The sequence below is a fragment of the Aegilops tauschii genome, chromosome 6 (assembly GCF_002575655.3).
Source record: "Aegilops tauschii subsp. strangulata cultivar AL8/78 chromosome 6, Aet v6.0, whole genome shotgun sequence".
NCBI classification, from domain to species: domain Eukaryota; kingdom Viridiplantae; phylum Streptophyta; class Magnoliopsida; order Poales; family Poaceae; genus Aegilops; species Aegilops tauschii.
Window position 1 is genome coordinate 396,567,148 of NC_053040.3, and position 19,757 is coordinate 396,586,904.

General features: G+C 49.5%; 1 protein-coding gene across 1 annotated transcript; it reads right to left on the minus strand.

Moving 5' to 3' along the window:
• Window positions 1-3,732: 3,732 nt before the first annotated feature.
• LOC109778796 (uncharacterized) lies at window positions 3,733-4,458 on the minus strand. The gene has a single exon (XM_020337377.4). The coding sequence runs from the start codon at window positions 4,397-4,399 to the stop codon at window positions 4,052-4,054; it is 348 nt and encodes a 115-aa protein (XP_020192966.2). The 5' UTR covers window positions 4,400-4,458; the 3' UTR covers window positions 3,733-4,051.
• Between the last annotated feature and the right edge of the window lie 15,299 nt (window positions 4,459-19,757).

The following is a 19,757-nucleotide window of genomic DNA, read 5'->3' on the forward strand; positions in this document are numbered from 1 at the left end:
TATGGCAACTTGGATAAGATCATCTAACATCAAACAGTTATTTCTTTATGCTGGGGTATGTAGGCGCGAGTTTACTTGCAAGTTGCTTGTCTAGTTATGGCTTCGCAGTTCGCACCATCTGAAAAATCGTGCCTTCAGAGTTCAATTGAAACTTCAAAGCTCAGTTTTGAAAATTAACCGGTTAAGTGTGGTTTGTGAGATGTCGAGGGAGGTTTTATAAGATCTCAAGGAATTTGGGAATAAGAGTGCATCGATAAAAGGTGGTGAAATTGGAGATGTTTGTGGATAATGGCATGCCCACATATATATATTAAGTATACATATTTCTCAGTTACATTTGTTGTCTCTGTACTAGTAGTGTCAAAAACGCTCTTATATTATGGGACGGAGGGAGTACATGACAATCTACATTTGTTTCTAGCAGTAGCACATTTTTCTTGCTGTTTTCACTTTTGTCATATTTACTCTGTTTCCAAGGATAGTACAATTTGTTTTGCCTTCCTCGTTGACAAGTAAATTTTCAGAAAACCTAGATAGATCAGCTTGGGCCATATATCTTACTCCCTCTGTAAACTATTATAAGAGTGTTTAGATTACTGAAGTAGTGATCTAAACGCTCTTACATTAGTTTACGGAGGGAGTACTTCTTTAGGTTTAGCTTGCCTTACTGCATGCCCTTAGTGACAAGGTCTGTTGGGGAATTTTAATAATTTCGTGGGTTAGATCCAGCCACACCACACTGAATTGATCTTTGTTGTCTATGAGGTGGTTATTAGAGATGAACTCTGAAGTTCCTGTCTTGTCCACTATGACCTGGACAATGAAATGCAGGGCTTGACTTATTCCTAATGTTCCCTATAAGCGCTATTGTATGTGGAACAGCTTGAATTGATTGATAAGTTGTTGATTATGCTTGCCTGTCCACAGCATGAAACTTTGCTGAAATCAATGATTAAGTGTAGGTTCTTGACCTGTAGTGGGATTTAATTTTTGCAGCTTTAGTTGTTTTTAGTATCTCCTAATAAGTACAGTCTAGAGTTGAGGCTTCCCATTCCCCAGTCTTGACCTGATGCATTATGAGGCAGGTTTAGCTTATGTGCTTCAATAATACATCACAGTCTAACCTAATGGTTATCATTTTATCAAGTAAACTGTGTATTTGTTAACACTTCTGAAGAGCGCCATTTCTTTTTGGCCTTGAAGAGCTATAGTTCAAATAGACACAAAGAACACAGTATAGACTATAGATGCCTGAGCAAAGATACTGACTATATTTTACAGACCTGTTGGTACCTGACTACCTGAGAAGTTAAGATGTAATTCAGACATGTGTTCTAATATCTAAAGAAACGGGAAAAAAACTCGGTAAATGTATAACAAGCCATTATAGACATATCTTTGGGAAAATAAAGCTGATGAAGCGATGGAGATACCTGGTCTTTCATGAAAGTCTATGTGTACACTATGTTGCCCTCTAATTAAGTTATAGTGTAGTTTAGGTCCAAGTGGCAATGTTTTGTACAGAAGACACATCAGACATCCCCTGTTATTTATGTTCTGGGCTGCAATCTTGTTGTAATCATGTAATGACCTGTTCCTTTGGAAAGATAAATATTCACTGGCATTATTGCCACAGATAGAAGGACTTGACAGATTCCAGAAGGCCTGGCCAAATTAGCTCTGCTCTTAGCAGTTAGACAAGCACCGCCATCGCCGCTGCTCTTTCTGTCATTATAAATAGGGATTTGGAATAAACGGAGGCTGCACATCACTCACTTTCAGCTTCCAAGCCCACACAGTTTTTGGATGTTATTTAATAGGGTCTGTCTAGGACACATCTAGATGTGACATAGTTATGTCACATCTAAGCTGATGTTCACTCTGTTTATGGTCTGTTTTTTTCATTTTTTTTTGTTTCTTGTTGTTGCATTATATATTTGTGGGAGCTTAGATGTGACATCCTTAAAAAATATCTAGATGTGAATTAGACAAACTGTTTAGTTTACAGTTGTAACTTACCAGGCTAGGACCGATTTTCGGCCGGAATCGAAACGACGGACGGAGAAGTGTATTTTTTTACAGGGGTATTTAAAAAGAAAAACGACAATCCAAACATGGCCATGTAAAGGCCAGTAGGATGATTCTCTTATCTAAAAAAGGCAGGTTACTCCTGGCTAGATGCCAGGTGGTGGTGGCTGAGTTCATGAATTGTACTGTATCTCTTTTGCCGAACCTTGCTCTGATCTGCTATATTTGCTCAATGTAGATGAGCCTAGTCCATGAATCCTAGCTAGATCCCACATTTAGGTTAATCACATCATGGTTACATAATGTGCTGGTTATCAGTGGTTCCGGTTCTATTCCAGCTGGTAAATCACATCATGGTAGACCTGAGACTGCATTAGCATATACTCCCTCCGTTCCTAAATATAAGTCTTTGTAGAGATTTAACTATGGACTGCATATGGATGTATATAGATGCATTTTAAAGTGTACATTCACTCATTTAGCTCCGTATGTAGTTCATAGTCATAGTGGAATCTCTACAAAGACGTATATTTAGGAATGAAGGGAATACTATATTTATTTCTGAATCTTGTTGGTTTTACATGGTAGCCCTCAGCTGTTCTCTTAAAGTGAGTTCCATAGATAATTCCTGTGACCAATCCTCAGTCACATGGTGCGTGCACCCACATAGGAAAGATCGCACACAAATAATCACTAACCAGTGGAGATGATCTGGAGATATGTTTCTTCTTGTCTTTGGCCCGGGGCAGTATCCCATTTACCAGAGTGGAGATGGCCTGGACTCTGGAACCATGTATCCTGATGCTTCTTCTTGTCTTCGGCTTCAGACAGTATCTCTCTCATTCTTTTATAATGTGGTTGGATCCTGACATCTCATCTTCGTGTTCTTTATTTTTTTTAAAGAAAATTGGTGTGCACCACTAGTCTTTTATACTGGCATGGTACTGTGAATCGACAGTTCACAATATTTGTGCAGTTGGAGAATCTGAAGTGCAGGTTTCCATTCCTCGCCACACTTGGAGGACTTTGAAATGTAGGGATGGAGCAAGGATTCCAAAGAGAAACTTCTCTTTCCTCCACATTTTGGAGGATTTTAAGCACAAATTTCATACCAATTCCCCATTTGAAAGAAAAAAAAAAAAGAAATTGCAATGTGGAACAAATGAATTGCTCTAAATATACCAACCAGCAGGAATCTAATCCCCCTAAAAAAAAAGTAGGAATCTAATCTTTCAAGCATTTTTGTACGGAAGAAGCATATATGCTCAAGCCTGTGTTACAGAGTTTTCTGAAGGAGTTTGAGGTGATCTCTCGGAGAGACGTTTTCGTCCAGAAATTTATCTGTAGTTTCGCCGTGTGAAGCACCGAACGTATGCATGTTGCACCCGCAAAAAAAGAAGAAGAACGTATGCATGTTTTTATAATATGCTCGATATTTTTTTCATCATTTTTCTTCCTTCTGTTCCAAGTAGGCATTAAATCCCTTTGAGAATTTCACGACGATATCACTCACCAAACATTCGTAAAAATCAAAAGAATACAAAAATGAGGTTACAACTTAATCATTTTCCGATGAAAAATGTGTGTGCTCCGCAGATTCATAACTCTATCATACACACACGCGAATCGGTCGTACAAGTAACGTACTGCCTCGATCGAAATCAAGACATGTAGAAGTCATTAGGCTTGAACAAATTCACGATGTGATTGAATCCGATCTTTAAATTAATCAGGCCAAAGAAATGGCAAATAATAATACAATATCCATCGAGCCCTCTCTCAAAAGGAAGAACAGAACAATAATAAAGCACCAGATGTATCGGACCGGTGCAAATGGATTCGCCAAAAGGAGGAGAAACAAAATAAAATCAAGACATATAAATCAAAGCACGCGCATGCATCGATCAAAGCGCACGCGCGTGCCTCGAATCAGCGTAGCGTAGAGCCATACATAGCGAATTAGTGATCTTCTTCTTCCTGCCTTCCTCCTCCTCGCAGCGAACTGACTCGGGCCGGGGCGCGCTTACTGCAGGTAGTAGGCGAAGAAGGAGAGCACGGTGGCCCCGAGCACGGCGCCGACGGCCGGGACGGCTGCGGCGGCGGAGCCGGCGACGGCGGCGCCGGGGGCCGGGGCCATGGCCGGGGCTTCGGCGGCGAGGGCCACGGTGGCGGAGGCGGCGACAAGGACGGCGCAGGCGATCTTCTTCATCTCCATCTCTTCTTGGTCGAGGTGGTGGTCTCGGACGAACGCGCGTACGAGAGCACCGGAGCCGGAGAAGAACGGAGGGGAGGAAGAAGTGCTCCGGCTGATGCTCTGTGGGTTGTCCTTGTTGCTTTGCCTGAGGAAGGACGGGAGGGCGGGGGCCGCCATTTATAGGGCTGATCTTGGGGAGTGGCCGCCATGTGGAGGCGTCTACGTGCGTTCACGTGCATGCGAGCGCGAGGCGGGCGGGCGGCCGGGCGGTAATCTCTCGCCCGGAGGGAACGCGTCGTCGCGCGCATGGTTCGTTAAATTTGAACGCGTCGTCCTTCTGGCTTGGTAAGCACGCGCGCGTTTGCCCGTTCTGTGCATATACAGAGAGAAAAAAGAAGGCGAACGCTACGCTAGGTCCGGTCGACCGGCCCAATTTTCGGCTGGTCGCCGTGCAAGCGTTGGATCCAGCCGCATGTGCCGTCAGATCCATGAAAAAAAAAGAAACATCCCCTTTCCAGCCCCTCGCATTGCTCGCGCACAGCACCTAACACCTCCCACCACCTCACTTGCAGCACGGTGGCGGTGGCATGCTCGCAGTTGCCGCTCGCATGCGCTGTCGGATGCAATACCGGTGCCCGCTGGTCCGCCCTACGCAGCAAAATGTGGTGTCGGTTGCAACTTTTGATGTAAGCCATCGCTATGGCCAGTCGTTGTGGTAGCACCCGGTGGCAACCGTTCCAGCACGTGATGTCGTGGATGCAGCATCCGAGTGACGCCGTTGTAGCATCTAGTGACCATGGTTCCAGCACATGGTGGCCGCGGACGTAGCATTCTGGGAGCCGCTGTCGTGGGAGTAAGTATGACAGTAAGAATAGGGGGTACGTAGGAGGAGGTAAGGCCCTAGCTACGGTGAGGTTGTGCACGCAAGGTTTACGAGTTCAGGTCCTTCTCGGAGGAAGTAATAGCCCTACGTCTCGGTGCCCGGAGGCTTGGTCGATTGGATTATGCGTGAGAGTTACCCGGGGGTGAACCCTTGTGCCAGAGGGGAGGGGTGGCTTATATAGAGTGCGCCACCCCTTCCCAGGCCTCAGTTACACAGGGGTTTAATGTAGATTAAGACAGACGTTATTGGTAACGCCCGCTATAATGACTATTAATGACCTTTAAGGCTACAGAGTGAACGCCTGACTGTTGCCATCCAGAGGTGGCTTTAGATCTTCTGTAATCCGAGTGATTCTCCCTGAGGTCGAGTGACTCTATCATAGTCGACTGGAATTGGGATATCCGAGTGGTATATCTGGTCGAGTGGATTGCACTCCATGGTGATTTCAATCGGTATCTTCGGTTGTACTTTGAATGTCTTTGGCTCTGGGGTAGTGTCCTTGGGTAGGGCGTCTAGGTCAGGCCTATGACCCTACCCTAGGTACATGTCATCGTAGGTGCATGTCATCGTCATTAGCCCCCGAATGGACTGAGGTTCGAGTGAAGAAGGGTTGAAGTTGACTCCGACTCAATTCTTATGCTTCGGAGGCATTTTACTGGAGTCTGGAAATCATGCTGAAGCTTCAACCTTGTTTGAGTCGCCTTGATCGATTCAGAGGTCGCCGAGTGAATTATACTGACAATCTTCGAGTGTTATTATGGTGCGAAATCTTCGGCGCGATTGATTGCTTTGCGGTTCCCGGATCTCACGGGATTCAAAATTTTGGAGAAGCGCGCGGGACGGGGCATGCCGCAGTAATCGGAGTGGATAGATAGGGGCGCCTCGATTTTCATGCCACATTTTCCCCACGTATCGGGTGCGCGACAGTTGCGGTATTTGACGGGATTGCTCGGGCCCACGGGTCAGCCACTCGGAAGTAGGTCCATAAAAGGCGTCGAGGCCGATGCGTTGCACAGTGCGCCTCATTCTCCCTCTGCTTCCTCTGCTTCTCCACCGTGCCCTCCTCCACCCTCGACGCCCCCGTTCCGCCCGTGTGCACTCCGCCGCAATGGTGAAGGACAAGACGGCGGCTTTGGAGCGCGCGAAGAAGGCGACGACGACGGCGAAGGGCAAGAAGACGGCTCGGGGGACATCGTCGCGGTCCGTCTGCCGCCGGGCTGGATCCAGGGGGGACTGGATCCGCTCCACCGTCGAGCGGGATGACCTGGAGAGGCTTGCTGAGGACGGCTTGATTGCCGTTGGATCTTGGAGGCTGCCGGAGGGGGAAACCGAGCCTCAGCCGTGCGAGGGTCAGCGTGTCCTCCTCGCCACCCATGTTGACCGAGGTTTTTCTCTTCCTCCGCACCCGTTCTTTAGGGGTTTCTTGAACTTTTTCGGTGCTCAAATCCACCATTTCCCTCCAAACGCCATCACGTACCTTGCTGCGTTTATCTCGATGTGTGAAAATTTTCTGGGTTGTCAACCACACTTGGGTCTGTTCAAACACATATTTACTTGTCGTTCTCAGTCGGTGAAGAAGGCAAATCCGAGTGACGAAAAGACCCATGTGATCTAGATGTGTGGGGGTTTAGGGATCCAGACTAGGGGTAGGAGTACTTCCCGAGTCAGTTCACCTGGTTCTATTGCAAGGACGTCCCGACTCCCGGTCAATCGACCGGTCTCCCCCCTTTCACTATGGAGCGACTTCGTCAACCTTCTACGTTGGTTGTGACCCCAGAGGAGAAAGGCGAGGTATCTCTTTTAGTCGACCAGGTTGTGAACTTAGTTCTGGAGGGTGTGACTGGCATGGATTTGTTAGAGGTGTTCCTCAGTCGACGCATCTAGCCTCTCCAAGCTCGAGACCACCCGATGTGGATGTACTCAGGCCCTGGAGACACCGCTCGGGTCCACCCAGAGGAGGTCGCCGAGGAGATGGTGGCTCAGTGGCTGCGAAGCGTCACCGGGAACAAGGACAACCCCAGGGGGTCCAGGAGAGTTCAGCCATTCGACAACACCCGTGAGCCGGAAGAGGTTAGGCTCAAAATACCGAGTGTTTTTCTCTTTGATTTGCAACTGCTTCTTGAATCTGACTGATTTTTGTTGACTTGTGCCTTGCAGATGTACACCAAGATGTACTCGATGCCCAACGGGGAACAGTTCCAGGAGGGAGGGGAGATCGCAAGCGAGAGTGCCGACTGGCAGTCTGAGGACGAAAGTGATGAAGACATCGAAGACTCCAACAGCAGTGGAGGTTGACTCGCCGCCTTGCTCTGAGCAGCGTTCCAAGCAATCACATGATCCAGCAGGTGGACGCGTCAAAGCTGCCCAGCCAAGTACGCAGGTTCCGAAGCGCACTCGGACGTCTACCCCTGAGCCATCAGAGAAGGCTGCGAAGCAGCCCAAGGTCCCGCCATCGAAGCCCCAGAAGGCCCTGCCCAAAATCAAGGTGGATGTCCCTGTTGCTTCTGCGTAAGTGTTTCTCCTCTCTGCTTTGCTTTGCTCGAGAACTTCTATGTTATTGTCGACTCATTTTCTTGTTTGACTGAGTGAGTTTTGGAACTTTCATCGCTGCTACTTCTGGGACGTCCATGGATATTGACAAGGGGCAAGATGAAGAGGAAACTGCAGACGCGGCCACCTCTCGAGCAAGTACAACTCCACAGTCATGTTCTTACTTTGTCAATTGTTCTGACGGTTGATTGAATGTCTTACGGTCGAGCGTTTTGCAGTGCCACCGAATGTTATCGAACTTCCAGATGACGATGACCACGAAGTAGAGCCCCAAAAGAATACAGGGAGAAGGAGCAGGACTCTGAGCAAGAAGGTGCCTGCCAGCAAGGTGTCTCACTCGACATCAGCGCCAGACCCAGTCATTCAGCAACTTGGTGATCCAATTTGAACTTCTATTTCTTTTGCTGACCCCGTGTCGATTGTCCAGCCTTCGGCGTCGACTGTTCAGCCTTTTGTTCCGACTATGCAACTCCAAGCTTCAGTTCCTCTAGCTACCTCGTCAGTTCCACCAGCTCCTATTTTACTATTCATCATGTCACGGAGGACCAAGTAGGCGCTGCCAAGGAAGCCATGATCCAAGCAGGCCTAATGAGGGACAAAATGAAGGTGGTGTACGAGACCAGCAAGACCGCTTATGATGCCAGCTTTGCCCTCCAAGCCAATGTCCAAGTAAGTGGGATTGTAAGTTCGTTTCTGAGTCGACTTTCAGCTTGGTCTTTGCTCTGTTAGGAACCTTTAGTGTGCATCCATCATGAGTCTGCACTTTGCATCCGCTCACCCACTGGGTGTTTCAACTTATGTTGTGTAGCTCTTTTCACTTGAGTTGGCCAGGTCGCGTCGAGTGAACTCTTGAACTCTTTGTGAAATGTTTGTTTGAAGTACTTCCATTCGGACTAGACAAGTCATACCGAGTGGGAACTGAACCAGCGGGGGCACGCTAACTGCACCCACTGCGTGTACTCCCCGAGACCGCGGTCGACTACGGGTAGTCGGCGGTGGTCTGAGATCAAATGTTTTTTACCCCTTCCACTCGTACTGGGCAGACCATGTCGAGTGGGAAATCGAACCAGTGGGGGCACGCCAAGTGCACCCACTGGGTGTAGTCCCCGAGACTACTGTTGAATGTTTGATTCGGCGGTAGTCTTAGAACTCTTTTGCCATAATAATCTGATCTTTGCATATTATCACTCGAAAGTGACTGACCCTTGTCTTTGTCGACTGACTTGTCCTATCGTTTACTGCAGAAATCCTGTGATCTTGGAGCCAAGTTTGCTGAACTGGAGAAGAATTAGATCCAACTCAACCTCGACCTGGAGCTAGCCAAAGCGAATTTGCAGAAGGCTAAGGATGAAGCAGCCGCCATGGGAGGTAATAACTTGTCGACTGGTCACCTTGCCATCTTTTCTTTTCATCTTTTGAACTAAGTGACTCCACTCGAAAAGATGTGCGTAGTGAAAACCGACAACTCCAAGCTCGTCTGAAGAATGTTATTTCTTTAGACAAAATGAAGCAGGCTCTGGAGCAGAAGGACCTCGACCTTGCAGTAGCGCAGAAGACGGCGCGAGAGAAAACTGAACTTGCTGATAAGAAGCTGGCTTCAGTCGGCAAGTTGGAAGAAGAAAACACCAAGTTGAAGATTGCCGTTGATGAAGCAAAAAAAGAATTCGTGCAGCTGAAGAAGGACAAGGTGGCCTTGACCGACAAAGTCGAAGATCTCACTCGGAGGAGAGACGAACTGGAGACTTATCTGGGAGGCCTTGCCAAGAAGATGTTCCTTATGCTTGAAGGTACTTTCCCTCGTCTGACTGACTTACAACTGCCGACTCATCATACGACTGCCTACTCATTATTTTTCTTTGCATGCAGAATTCTGTCAAAACTTCGCGGAAGAGACTGGGCGGATTGAGACCAATCAGGACCCCATAAACTCCCCCGTCAAGGACGAAGCCGCGATGAACGTGCTGCGACTGGAATCCCGCCTCACCAGTGTTATGGACTACCTAGTTGGACTGAAAGTGGCGGTGTCGCAGATCGACACGATGCTTTGGCCAGGTGTGATGTTCTAGAATGACCTCGAGTCTCTGATGACTCGACTAAATGAAATCCCTGGTCGAGTGCAGGCGTGGAAGAAGTCATCTGCTCGTTGTGGTGCTGACATGGCTCTGTCTCTGATCCGTGTCCATTGCAAGGAAGTTAGAGAAGAGAAGCTAGCGGCTCTCAAGGTCGCCAACACCAAGAAGCTTCAATTCCAGTCCTTCATGGAGACCTTCATCGATGCTGCCACTCGCATCGCAGATGGAATCGACCTGGATGAGTTTGTCGAGCCAGCTAGTCCTCCTCCTGCCGAGTGAAAAACTTGATAACTTGACTTTATTTGCCTCGGAATGCCGAGTGATTTTGTAATCGTTAAAACCTTTCGGGCCTGACGCCCGAGTACTTCTGTTTGCGGTTCTGAACCTTGTTGGATTTATCCGAACTTGGTTTTTCCTTTGAATGTGGTTGTTTTGTCTTCACCACTTTTAGATTTCTTGACTCCGAGTGAAAGGTCTGCTCTTCACTCGGAGTAGATGTTGTACTTGTGGCAAATCTCTGAGCGCAACCATACGTTGTACTTGTGGCGCAGCTCCGAGTGCAACCATATGTTGTACTTCTGGCGCAGCTCTGAGTGCAACCATATGTTGTACTTGTGGCGCAGCTCTGAGTATGCAGCTAAGCCCCCGAGTGGGAGGATTGCTCTCCATTCGGAGTAGTTTTGTAACTTAGGCGAGTGCAGGATCGCAGCTAAGTCCCCGAGTGAGAGGGTTTCTCTTCACTCGGGGTGTTTTGTAACTTAGGCGAGTACGGGATCGCAGCTAAGCCCCCGAGTGAGAGGGTTGCTCTTCACTCGGGGTGTTTTGTAACTTAGGCGAGTACGGGATCGCAGCTAAGCCCCCGAGTGAGAGGGTTGCTCTTCACTCGGAGTGTTTCGTAACATAGGCGAGTATGGGATCGCAGCTAAGCCCCCGAGTGAGAGGGTTGCTCTTCACTCGGAGTGTTTTGTAACTTAGGCGAGTACGGGATCGCAGCTAAGCCCCCGAGTGAGAGGGTTGCTCTTCACCCATAGTGTTTTGTAACTTAGGCGAGTACGGGATCGCAGCTAAGCCCCTGAGTGAGAGGGTTGCTCTTCACTCCGAGTGTTTTGTAACTTAGGCGAGTACGGGATCGCAGCTAAGCCCCCGAGTGAGAGGGTTGCTCTTCACTCGGAGTGTTTTGTAACTTAGGCGAGTACGGGTGAGGGAGTCCTGGACTAAGGGGTCCTCGGGCGTCCGGCCTCTTATCTGTGGGCCAGACTGATGGGCTGTGAAGACATGAAGGCCGAAGACTGTACCCGTGTCCGGATAGGACTCTCCTTGGCGTGGAAGGCAAGCTTGGCGATCAACTATGAAGATTCCTTTCTATGTAACCGACTCTATGTAACCCTAGATATCCCCGGTGTCTATATAAACCGGAGGACTTAGTCCGAATAGAGAGATACGCATTACCATAGTCATACAGGCTAGACTTCTAGGGTTTTAGCCATTACGATCTCGTGGTAGATCAACTCTTGTAATACTCATATTCATCAAGATCAATCAAGCAGGAAGTAGGGTATTACCTCCATAGAGAGGGCCCGAACCTGGGTAAACATCGTGTCCCCCGTCTCCTGTTACCATCAACCTTAGACGCACAGTTCGGGACCCCCTACCCGAGATCCGCCGGTTTTGACACTGACATTGGTGCTTTCATTGAGAGTTCCACTGTGCCGTCGACGAAAGGTCCGATGGCCCCTTCGATCGTCGATAGTGACGCTGTCCAAAGGGAAACCTTCCTTCCCGGACAGATCTTCGTGTTCGGCGGCTTTGTACTGCGGGCCAACTCACTTGGCCATCTGGAGCAGATCGATAGCTACGCCCCTGGCCACCACGTCAGATTCGAAAGCTTGAACTACGTCGCGGACATCCGTGAAGACTTGATCTTCGATGGATTTGAGACCGCGGCGATCGCTCCCCCTCGCTCCGATGAACATGACTTAAATCTGTCATCGGACCACAATCAGGAGATGGTTCCTAATACTGCTCTGGCCTTAGATCCGGAGCGGATTGTGCCATCCAAGGCCACGGAGTCCGCGGCGCTGGAGCCGCACACAGACTCAACCTCACGCAATACCTGGGTTACCGGAACTCCGGACTTGTCTCCAGCTATAAATTCCAAACCACGTACGCATGCGGACACCGAGCTTGATCGGTTATCGATTTTTGAGTTCAGCGCCGCAGACATCTTCCAACACTCGCCCTTGGGCGATGTGCTAAACTCATTAAAAACCTGTCCTTGGGGGAGGACTCACAGCCGAACTATGTCCGGTTCGAACTAGGGGCTGAGGATGGAGAATTTAGCTTCCCACCCGCCACCCACTTCATAGCCACTGTCGAAGACTTAACCGACGTGCTTAATTATGGCTCCGAAGACATCAACGGTATGGACGACGATGCCGACAAGGAGCAAGACCAGGACCCGCCACTCACTGGACGTTGGACGGCCACGGAGGGAGTCCTGGACTAAGGGGTCCTCGGGCGTCCGGCCTGTTATTCATTGGGCCGGACTGATGGGCTGTGAAGATACGAAGGCCGAAGACTATACCCGTGTCTGGATTGGACTCTCCTTGGCGTGGAAGGCAAGCTAAGCGACCAACTATGAAGATTCCTTCTTATGTAACCGACTCCATGTAACCCTAGATCTCTCCGGTGTCTATATAAACCGGAGAGCGTAGTCCGGATAGATATACACATTACCATAGTCATACAGGCTAGACTTCTAGGGTTAGCCATTATGATCTCGTGGTAGATCAACTCTTGTAATACTCATATTCATCAAGATCAATCAAGCAGGAAGTAGGGTATTACCTCCATAGAGAGGGCCCGAACCTGGGTAAACATCGTGTCCCCCGTCTCCTGTTACCATCGATCCTAGATGCACAGTTCGGGACCCCCTACCCGAGATCCGCCGGTTTTGACACCGACATTGGTGCTTTCATTGAGAGTTCCACTGTGCTGTCGACGAAAGGTTCGATGGCTCCTTTAATCGTCGATAGGGACGCTGTCCAAGGAGAAACCTTCCTCCCCGGATAGATTTTTGTGTTCAGCGGCTTCGTACTGCAGGCCAACTCGCTTGGCCATCTGGAGCAGGTCGATAGCTACGCCCCTAGCCATCAGGTCAGATTTGGAAGCTTGAACTACATCGCGGATACCCGTGGAGACTTGATCTTCAGTGGGTTTGAGACCGCAGCAATTGCTCTCCCTTGCCCCGATGAACATGACTTAGATCTGTCATCGGATCACGTCCAGGAGATGGTTCCTGTTGCTGCAACGGCCTTAGAACTGAAGCAGATCGTGCCCTCCGAGGACACAAAGTCCACGGCGTTGGAGCCACACACGGACTCGACATCCTGCAATATTTGCGTCAATGGAACTCCGGACTCGTATCCGGCTATAAGTTCCGGACCAGGTACGCATGCGGACACCAAGCTGGATCGGTATCGATTTTCGAATTCAGCGCCGCAGACATCTTCCAGCACTCACCTTTTGGTGACGTGCTAAACTCTTTAAAGAACTTGTCCTTGGAGGAAGACTCACGACCAAACTATGTTCGGTTCGAGCTAGAGGCGGATGATGAGGAACTTTGCTTCCCACCCCCCACCCACTTCATAGCCACTTTCGATGACTTAACCGACGTGCTTGACTATGGCTCCGAAGATATCGACGGAATGGACGACGATGCCGACAAGGAGCAAGGCCAAGACCCGCCATTCACTGGTCGTTGGACGGCCACCTCTTCGTACGACGTGTACATGGTTGATACACCTAAAGGATCTAGCGACGACAAAGAAGAGCCAGATGTGAATAAACCCTCTGAGACGCAGTCCAAGCGCCGGCGGCCCAAACACCGCTCTAAGCCCCGGCGCTCAAAGGATAGAAACACTGGCACCGAAGAAAATAGTACTCCGGGCGACGCCGAAAACAATGAAGACCATGTTGGAGCTGCATCCGAACAGGAGGAAAACGACAACGGGCAAGATAACCCTGATGAACAGGCCATAGAAGATGACTCAGAGGACGATAGTTATCGTCCACCCTCCGAGGAGGAGACAAGCCTCGGCAACGAAGACTTCATCGTGCCTGAGGATCCTCTGGAGCAGGAGCACTTTAAGCTTCAGCTCATAGCCACTGAAAGAAGCCTGAAAAAGAAACAGCAGCAGCTTCAAGCTGAACAAGATCTGCTCGTCGACAGATGGACTGATGTCCTGACAGCCGAAGAAGACGGCCTCAAGCGCCCAGCCAAGAGCTACCCAAAACGCAGACTGCTACCTCAATTCGATGAGGAGGCACCGGAGCACATATCTCCCTCACGCAATGCGGAATGACCACCACGTGGTCGAGACAGGGCGGCCGACCGGCCACCCCGCGGTCGGGATAAAGCGGCAACCCAGGCCGAACAGCAGCCTGCCCCACCGCCCCGTAAAAATAGAGACGGAAGAGTTCGGGGTCATACGTACGACCTCCGGCAGATCCTGGAGAGTAGAGCAGGACACACAAGATCGATCTACGGATCGCGAGGACGTGCCTCGAGGCACGACGACGGCTACCTATTCGGACGTGACAAACCTAACCACGCCCGGGCCGAATGCCGCAGACGGACTCCATCAGAGCTACACCACGATGCGGCCCGATATAGAGGCGCTGCACACCCTCTCTGCTTCACAGATGAAGTACTGGATCATGAATTCCCCGAGGGGTTCAAGCCCGTCAATATTGAATCATACGACGGCACAACCGATCCTGTAGTATGGATCGAGGATTTTATTCTCCATATCCATATGGCTCGAGGAGATGACCTCCACACCATTAAATACCTCCCACTAAAACTCAAAGGGCCAGCTTGGCACTGGCTTAATAACCTGCCTGAAAATTCTATCGGCAGCTGGGAGAACTTGGAAGAAGCCTTTTTGGACAACTTCCAAGGAACCTATGTCCTGCCACCAGAAGCCGACGACTTAAGCCACATAGTTCAACAACCTGGAGAATCAGCCAGAAAATTCTGGACTAGATTCTTAACCAAAAAGAACCAGATCGTTGACTGTCCGGATGCCGAGGCCCTAGCAGCCTTCAAACACAGCATCCGTGACGAATGGCTAGCACGCCACCTCGGCCAAGAAAAGTCGAAGTCTATGGCAGCCCTTACGGCTCATGACCCACTTTTGCGCGGGTGAGGACAGCTGGCTGGCTCGTAGCAAAAACACAGCCAGCGAGGCAGGCCCCTCCGAGGCCAAAAACAGCACCGGCAAGCTCCGGCGCAACAGACACAAACGCCGAAGCAATGGCGACAACACCGATGACACCATAGTCAATGCCGGATTCAGTGGCTCCAAGTCCGGCCAACGGAAGAAGCCCTACAAAAGAAACAACGAAGGACCTTCCAGCCTGGACCGCATACTCGACCGTCCGTGCCAGATACACGGCACCCCGGATAAGCAAGCCAATCATACCAACAGGGATTATTGGGTTTTCAAGCAGGCTGGCAAGTTAAATGCCGAAAACAAAGAAAAGGGATCACAAAGTGAGGACGAGAACGAAGAGCCCCGACAGCCGAACACTGGGGGGCAGTAAATTGAAGGAAATATGCCCTAGAGGCAATAATAAAGTTATTATTTATTTCCTTATTTCATGATAAATGTTTATTATTCATGCTAGAATTGTATTAACCGGAAACATAATACTTGTGTGAATACACAGACAAACAAAGTCTCACTAGTATGCCTCTACTTGACTAGCTTGTTGATCAAAGATGGTTATGTTTCCTAGCCATTGACATGAGTTGTCATTTGATTAATGGGATCACATCATTAGGAGAATGATGTGATTGACTTGACCCATTCTGTTAGCTTAGCACACAATCGTTTAGTATTCTGCTATTGCTTTCTTCATGACTTATACATGTTCCTATGACTTGAGATTATGCAACTCCCGTTTACCGGAGGAACACTTTGTGTGCTACCAAACGTCACAATGTAACTAGGTGATTATAAAGGTGCTCTACAGGTGTCTCAAAAGGTGCTTGTTGGGTTGGCGTATTTCGAGATTAGGATTTGTCACTCCGATTGTCAGAGAGGTATCTCTGGGCCCACTCGGTAATGCACATCACTATAAGCCTTGCAAGCATTGCAACTAATGACTTAGTTGTGGAATGATGTATTACAGAACGAGTAAAGAGACTTGCCGGTAACGAGATTGAACTAGGTATTAAGATACCGACGATCGAATCTCGGGCACGTAACATACCGATGACAAAGGGAACAACGTATGTTGTTATGCGGTCTGACCGATAAAGATCTTCATAGAATATGTAGGAGCCAATATGGGTATCCAGGTCCCGCTATTGGTTATTGACCAGAGAGTTGTCTCGGTCATGTCTACATAGTTCTCGAACCCGTAGGGTCCGCACGCTTAACATTCGTTGACGATATAGTATTTATGAGTTATGTATGTTGGTAACGGAATGTTGTTCGAAGTTTCGGATAAGATCACGGACATGATGAGGAACTCCGGAATGGTCCAGAGATAAAGATTGATACATGGGATAATAGTGTTTGGACTCCGGAAAGGTTCCGGAATCCATCGGAAGAGGTTCCGGATGTTTCCCGAAATGTTTGGGCACGAGAACACTTTATTTGGGCCAAAGGGGAAAGCCCACGAGGTTTTTGGAAAGCGCAAAAGAAAGTTTTGTGGAGTCCAGGGGCCAGACGCCAGGGTCCCTGGCGTCTGGGTCCAGACGCCGGGAACCCTGGCGTCTGGCCCTAGAGTCCAAGAAGGACTCTTGCCTTTCGGGTGAAACCGACTTTGTGGAGGCTTTTACTCCAAGTTTCGACCCCAAGGCTCAACATATAAATAGAGGGGTAGGGCTAGCACCCAAGACAGATCAAGAAACACCAAGCCGTGTGCTAGCAATCCCGTCCCCTCTAGTTTATCCTCCATCATAGTTTTCGTAGTGCTTAGGCGAAGCCCTGCGGAGATTGTTCTTCACCAACACCGTCACCACGCCGTCGTGCTGCCGGAACTCATCTACTACTTCGCCCCTCTTGCTGGATTGAGAAGGCGAGGACATCATCGAGCTGAACGTGTGCAGAACTCGGAGGTGCCGTGCGTTCGGTACTTGGATCGGTCGGATCGTGAAGACGTACGACTACGTCAACCGCATTGATAAACGCTTCCGCTTTCGGTCTACAAGGGTACGTAGACAATACTCTCCCCTCTCGTTGCTATGCATCACCATGATCTTGCGTGTGCGTAGGAATTTTTTTGAAATTACTACGTTTCCCCAACAGAAATTTCCCCCTCAAGTCAAAACGGTGAACATGATATACGCTACACACATCCCCAAAAGGGAGCATAAGCGAGCACTTCAGGACGTCTACGCGGTAGAGCCAGTCGCCCCAAAATTCAATCCGTGGTCGTCGTTCCCGATCACCTTCGATCGTCGAGATCACCCAACTAGTATCCGGCACGGCGGTTCAGCCGCACTAGTCCTTGACCCAATTATTGACGGGTTTCATCTAACACGAGTCTTGATGGACGGTGGTAGCAGCCACAACCTGCTTTATCAGGACACGGTGCGGAAGATGGGGATTAACCCCTCATGAATCAAACGAACAAAGACTACCTTTAAAGGAGTCATACCAGGCGTAGAGGCCCGCTGTACGGGCTCAATCACGCTGGAGGTGGTCTTTGGTTCCCCGGACAACTTCCGAAGCGAAGAGTTAATCTTGGATATCGTCCCCTTCCGCAGCGGCTATCACGCACTGCTCGGACGAACCGCGTTTGCTAGATTCAACGCAGTACCACACTATGCTTATCTCAAGCTCAAGATGCCCGGTCCACGCGGCGTCATAACAGTCAATGGCAATACAGAACGCTCCCTCCGAACAGAGGAGCACACCGCCACCCTAGCAGCAGAAGTACAGAGCGGCCTTCTCAAGCAGCACCATAGTACGGCTGTCGAGCCCATGGACATCATTAAGAGGTTCCGGACTACACTGCAATAGGACAGCGCGGCTCATCAAGAGCTCGATTAGCAATTCGGCCTCCGTCCCAGTCCCGATGAAGTAGTGGCATTCGTACCACGCGTACATAATTACGCACTCAAAATTCCATGGACATCGACAGAGGCACAAGCTAACCCGGGATCTACAGTTCGGCTAGACCGATCCCAGACACACATACTTTCAATTTTTCTTCTTGTTTCAGGTTCCTTTTTCCGCTGGCCTGATCACCAGTCCTTTCGAAGGATTGGCATACAACGGAGGCAGCAGCACAGGTGTGCAGGGTAACCTCTATGCGTTCTTCTTGACGGTATTTATACTTATTTCTCAGGACCCGCACGCTGCGCCCTATTGATTCCGGCATGTTAAATAGCCCGGATACTTATCGCACCATCTGTACAAGATACGCCCTGACGTATCCATCCAGTTGTAATAAAAATGGTTTGTGGCCCAGTTTCTATGGTTTTCGCTTCTTACTTCATTTTATTTCGATCTGCTTATCAGCTGCATCGGTACTCTTTTGTACGTTTCACATTCGCCAGGGGCTACTTATCGCCCCACAATACGGCAGTAAGTCCGAACACCTCATATAGATAAGTTCGGCACCCCGAATTTAGCATTATATGCATTGGCTCCGAATCATGTCTTTGGTCAATAGTTGGGTTGCCCGGCTCCTGTGCTTGCTACCCTACGTTCTGCTCTATCGGCTAGGGTAGTAAAGGGAGAACTACTGCGATTGTGCCCTGGCCTTGACCGGATGAGCACCTCAGTAGAGAAAGCCGAAAACTGACTGTCATGATACGGCGAGAGCCGGTCAGCTGTTCGAGGGTCACAAAATCGTTGGAGATTTTTTCCGCGTTATGCGAAGGATCGGCACTTCCCGATCAGATGCTGACAGCACCCTGGCTTGGACCAGGGGCTGCGCGCATGCTTTATTATAAAACTCCTATGGCTAAGTGAGGGCGTTTAAGCTGTATAGTCTGATTGCCTTGTTCGTTGCGCTAAACAACTCCTTCAAGGACCATATAATTGGATCAAGATTGTTTAGATTCCACCCCGAACACCTCCGTACTACCTACGCGAGGGCAGAAGCCGACGACTGGCCAACCCTCAGATTGCATACAACACGGCCGCACAGGAGGAAACAATTAAAGCATAACGAAATTACATTACAAAACAGGCTTTGTTTTCATAATACAAGGCAAAGGCAACACAAATGTTTTCATTCGAAAATAATGTCCTGCCCGCACTCAGCTGCTGCAAGTCGAGACCCTTCTATGACATCCGCAAAATATCGCTCGGGTGTGCGGTGCTCCTTGCCCTCCGGCGGCCCTCTGGCCACTTCAACGACGTTCATCTTCGCCCACCACATCTTGCAATGAGCGAAGGCCATGCGGGCACCTTCAATACAGGCAGAGCGCTTGACGACGTCCAGCCGAGGACAGGCGTTCACCATCCGCCTCACGAGTCCGAAGTAGCTGCCAGGCATAGCTTCGGCTGGCCATAGCCGGATTATCAAATCCTTCATGGCTACTTCGGCCACCCTATGCAGCTCCACCAGCTGTTTCAGCTGATCGGTGAAGGACACGGGAGGTTCTGGCGCCGCATATTGCGACCAGAATAGCTTTTCCGCCGAACCCCCTCCTTCAGCTTGATAGAACTCCACGGCGTCTGATACACTGTGTGGTAAATCCGCAAAAGCCCCTGGGGAACTCCAAACCCAGGTTAGTAAAAGGTACCGCTTCTCCGCATACTTGCTTTGCATCTTAAATGCCTTACCCGCCGCGATCTTCTGGGCCTCCTGGATTTCCCGGAGGGCAGCCTGGGCGTCATTCCGTGCGGCCTCCATGCTCTGACGAGCCTTGGCGAGTTCGGTCCCTTGAACTGACGCATCATGCTCCAAGGCCTCGCATTTCTTCACCGCATCCTGGAGCTCTTGCTGGATTTCTTTGACCCGGGCCTTGAGCTTCTTACGGGCGGCTTCCTGCTTGCAG

Coding starts and splice junctions, on each gene's coding strand:
- LOC109778796 (XM_020337377.4), bottom strand. CDS start 4,399: ATGGCGGCCCCCGCCCTCCCGTCCTTCCTCAGGCAAAGCAACAAGGAC.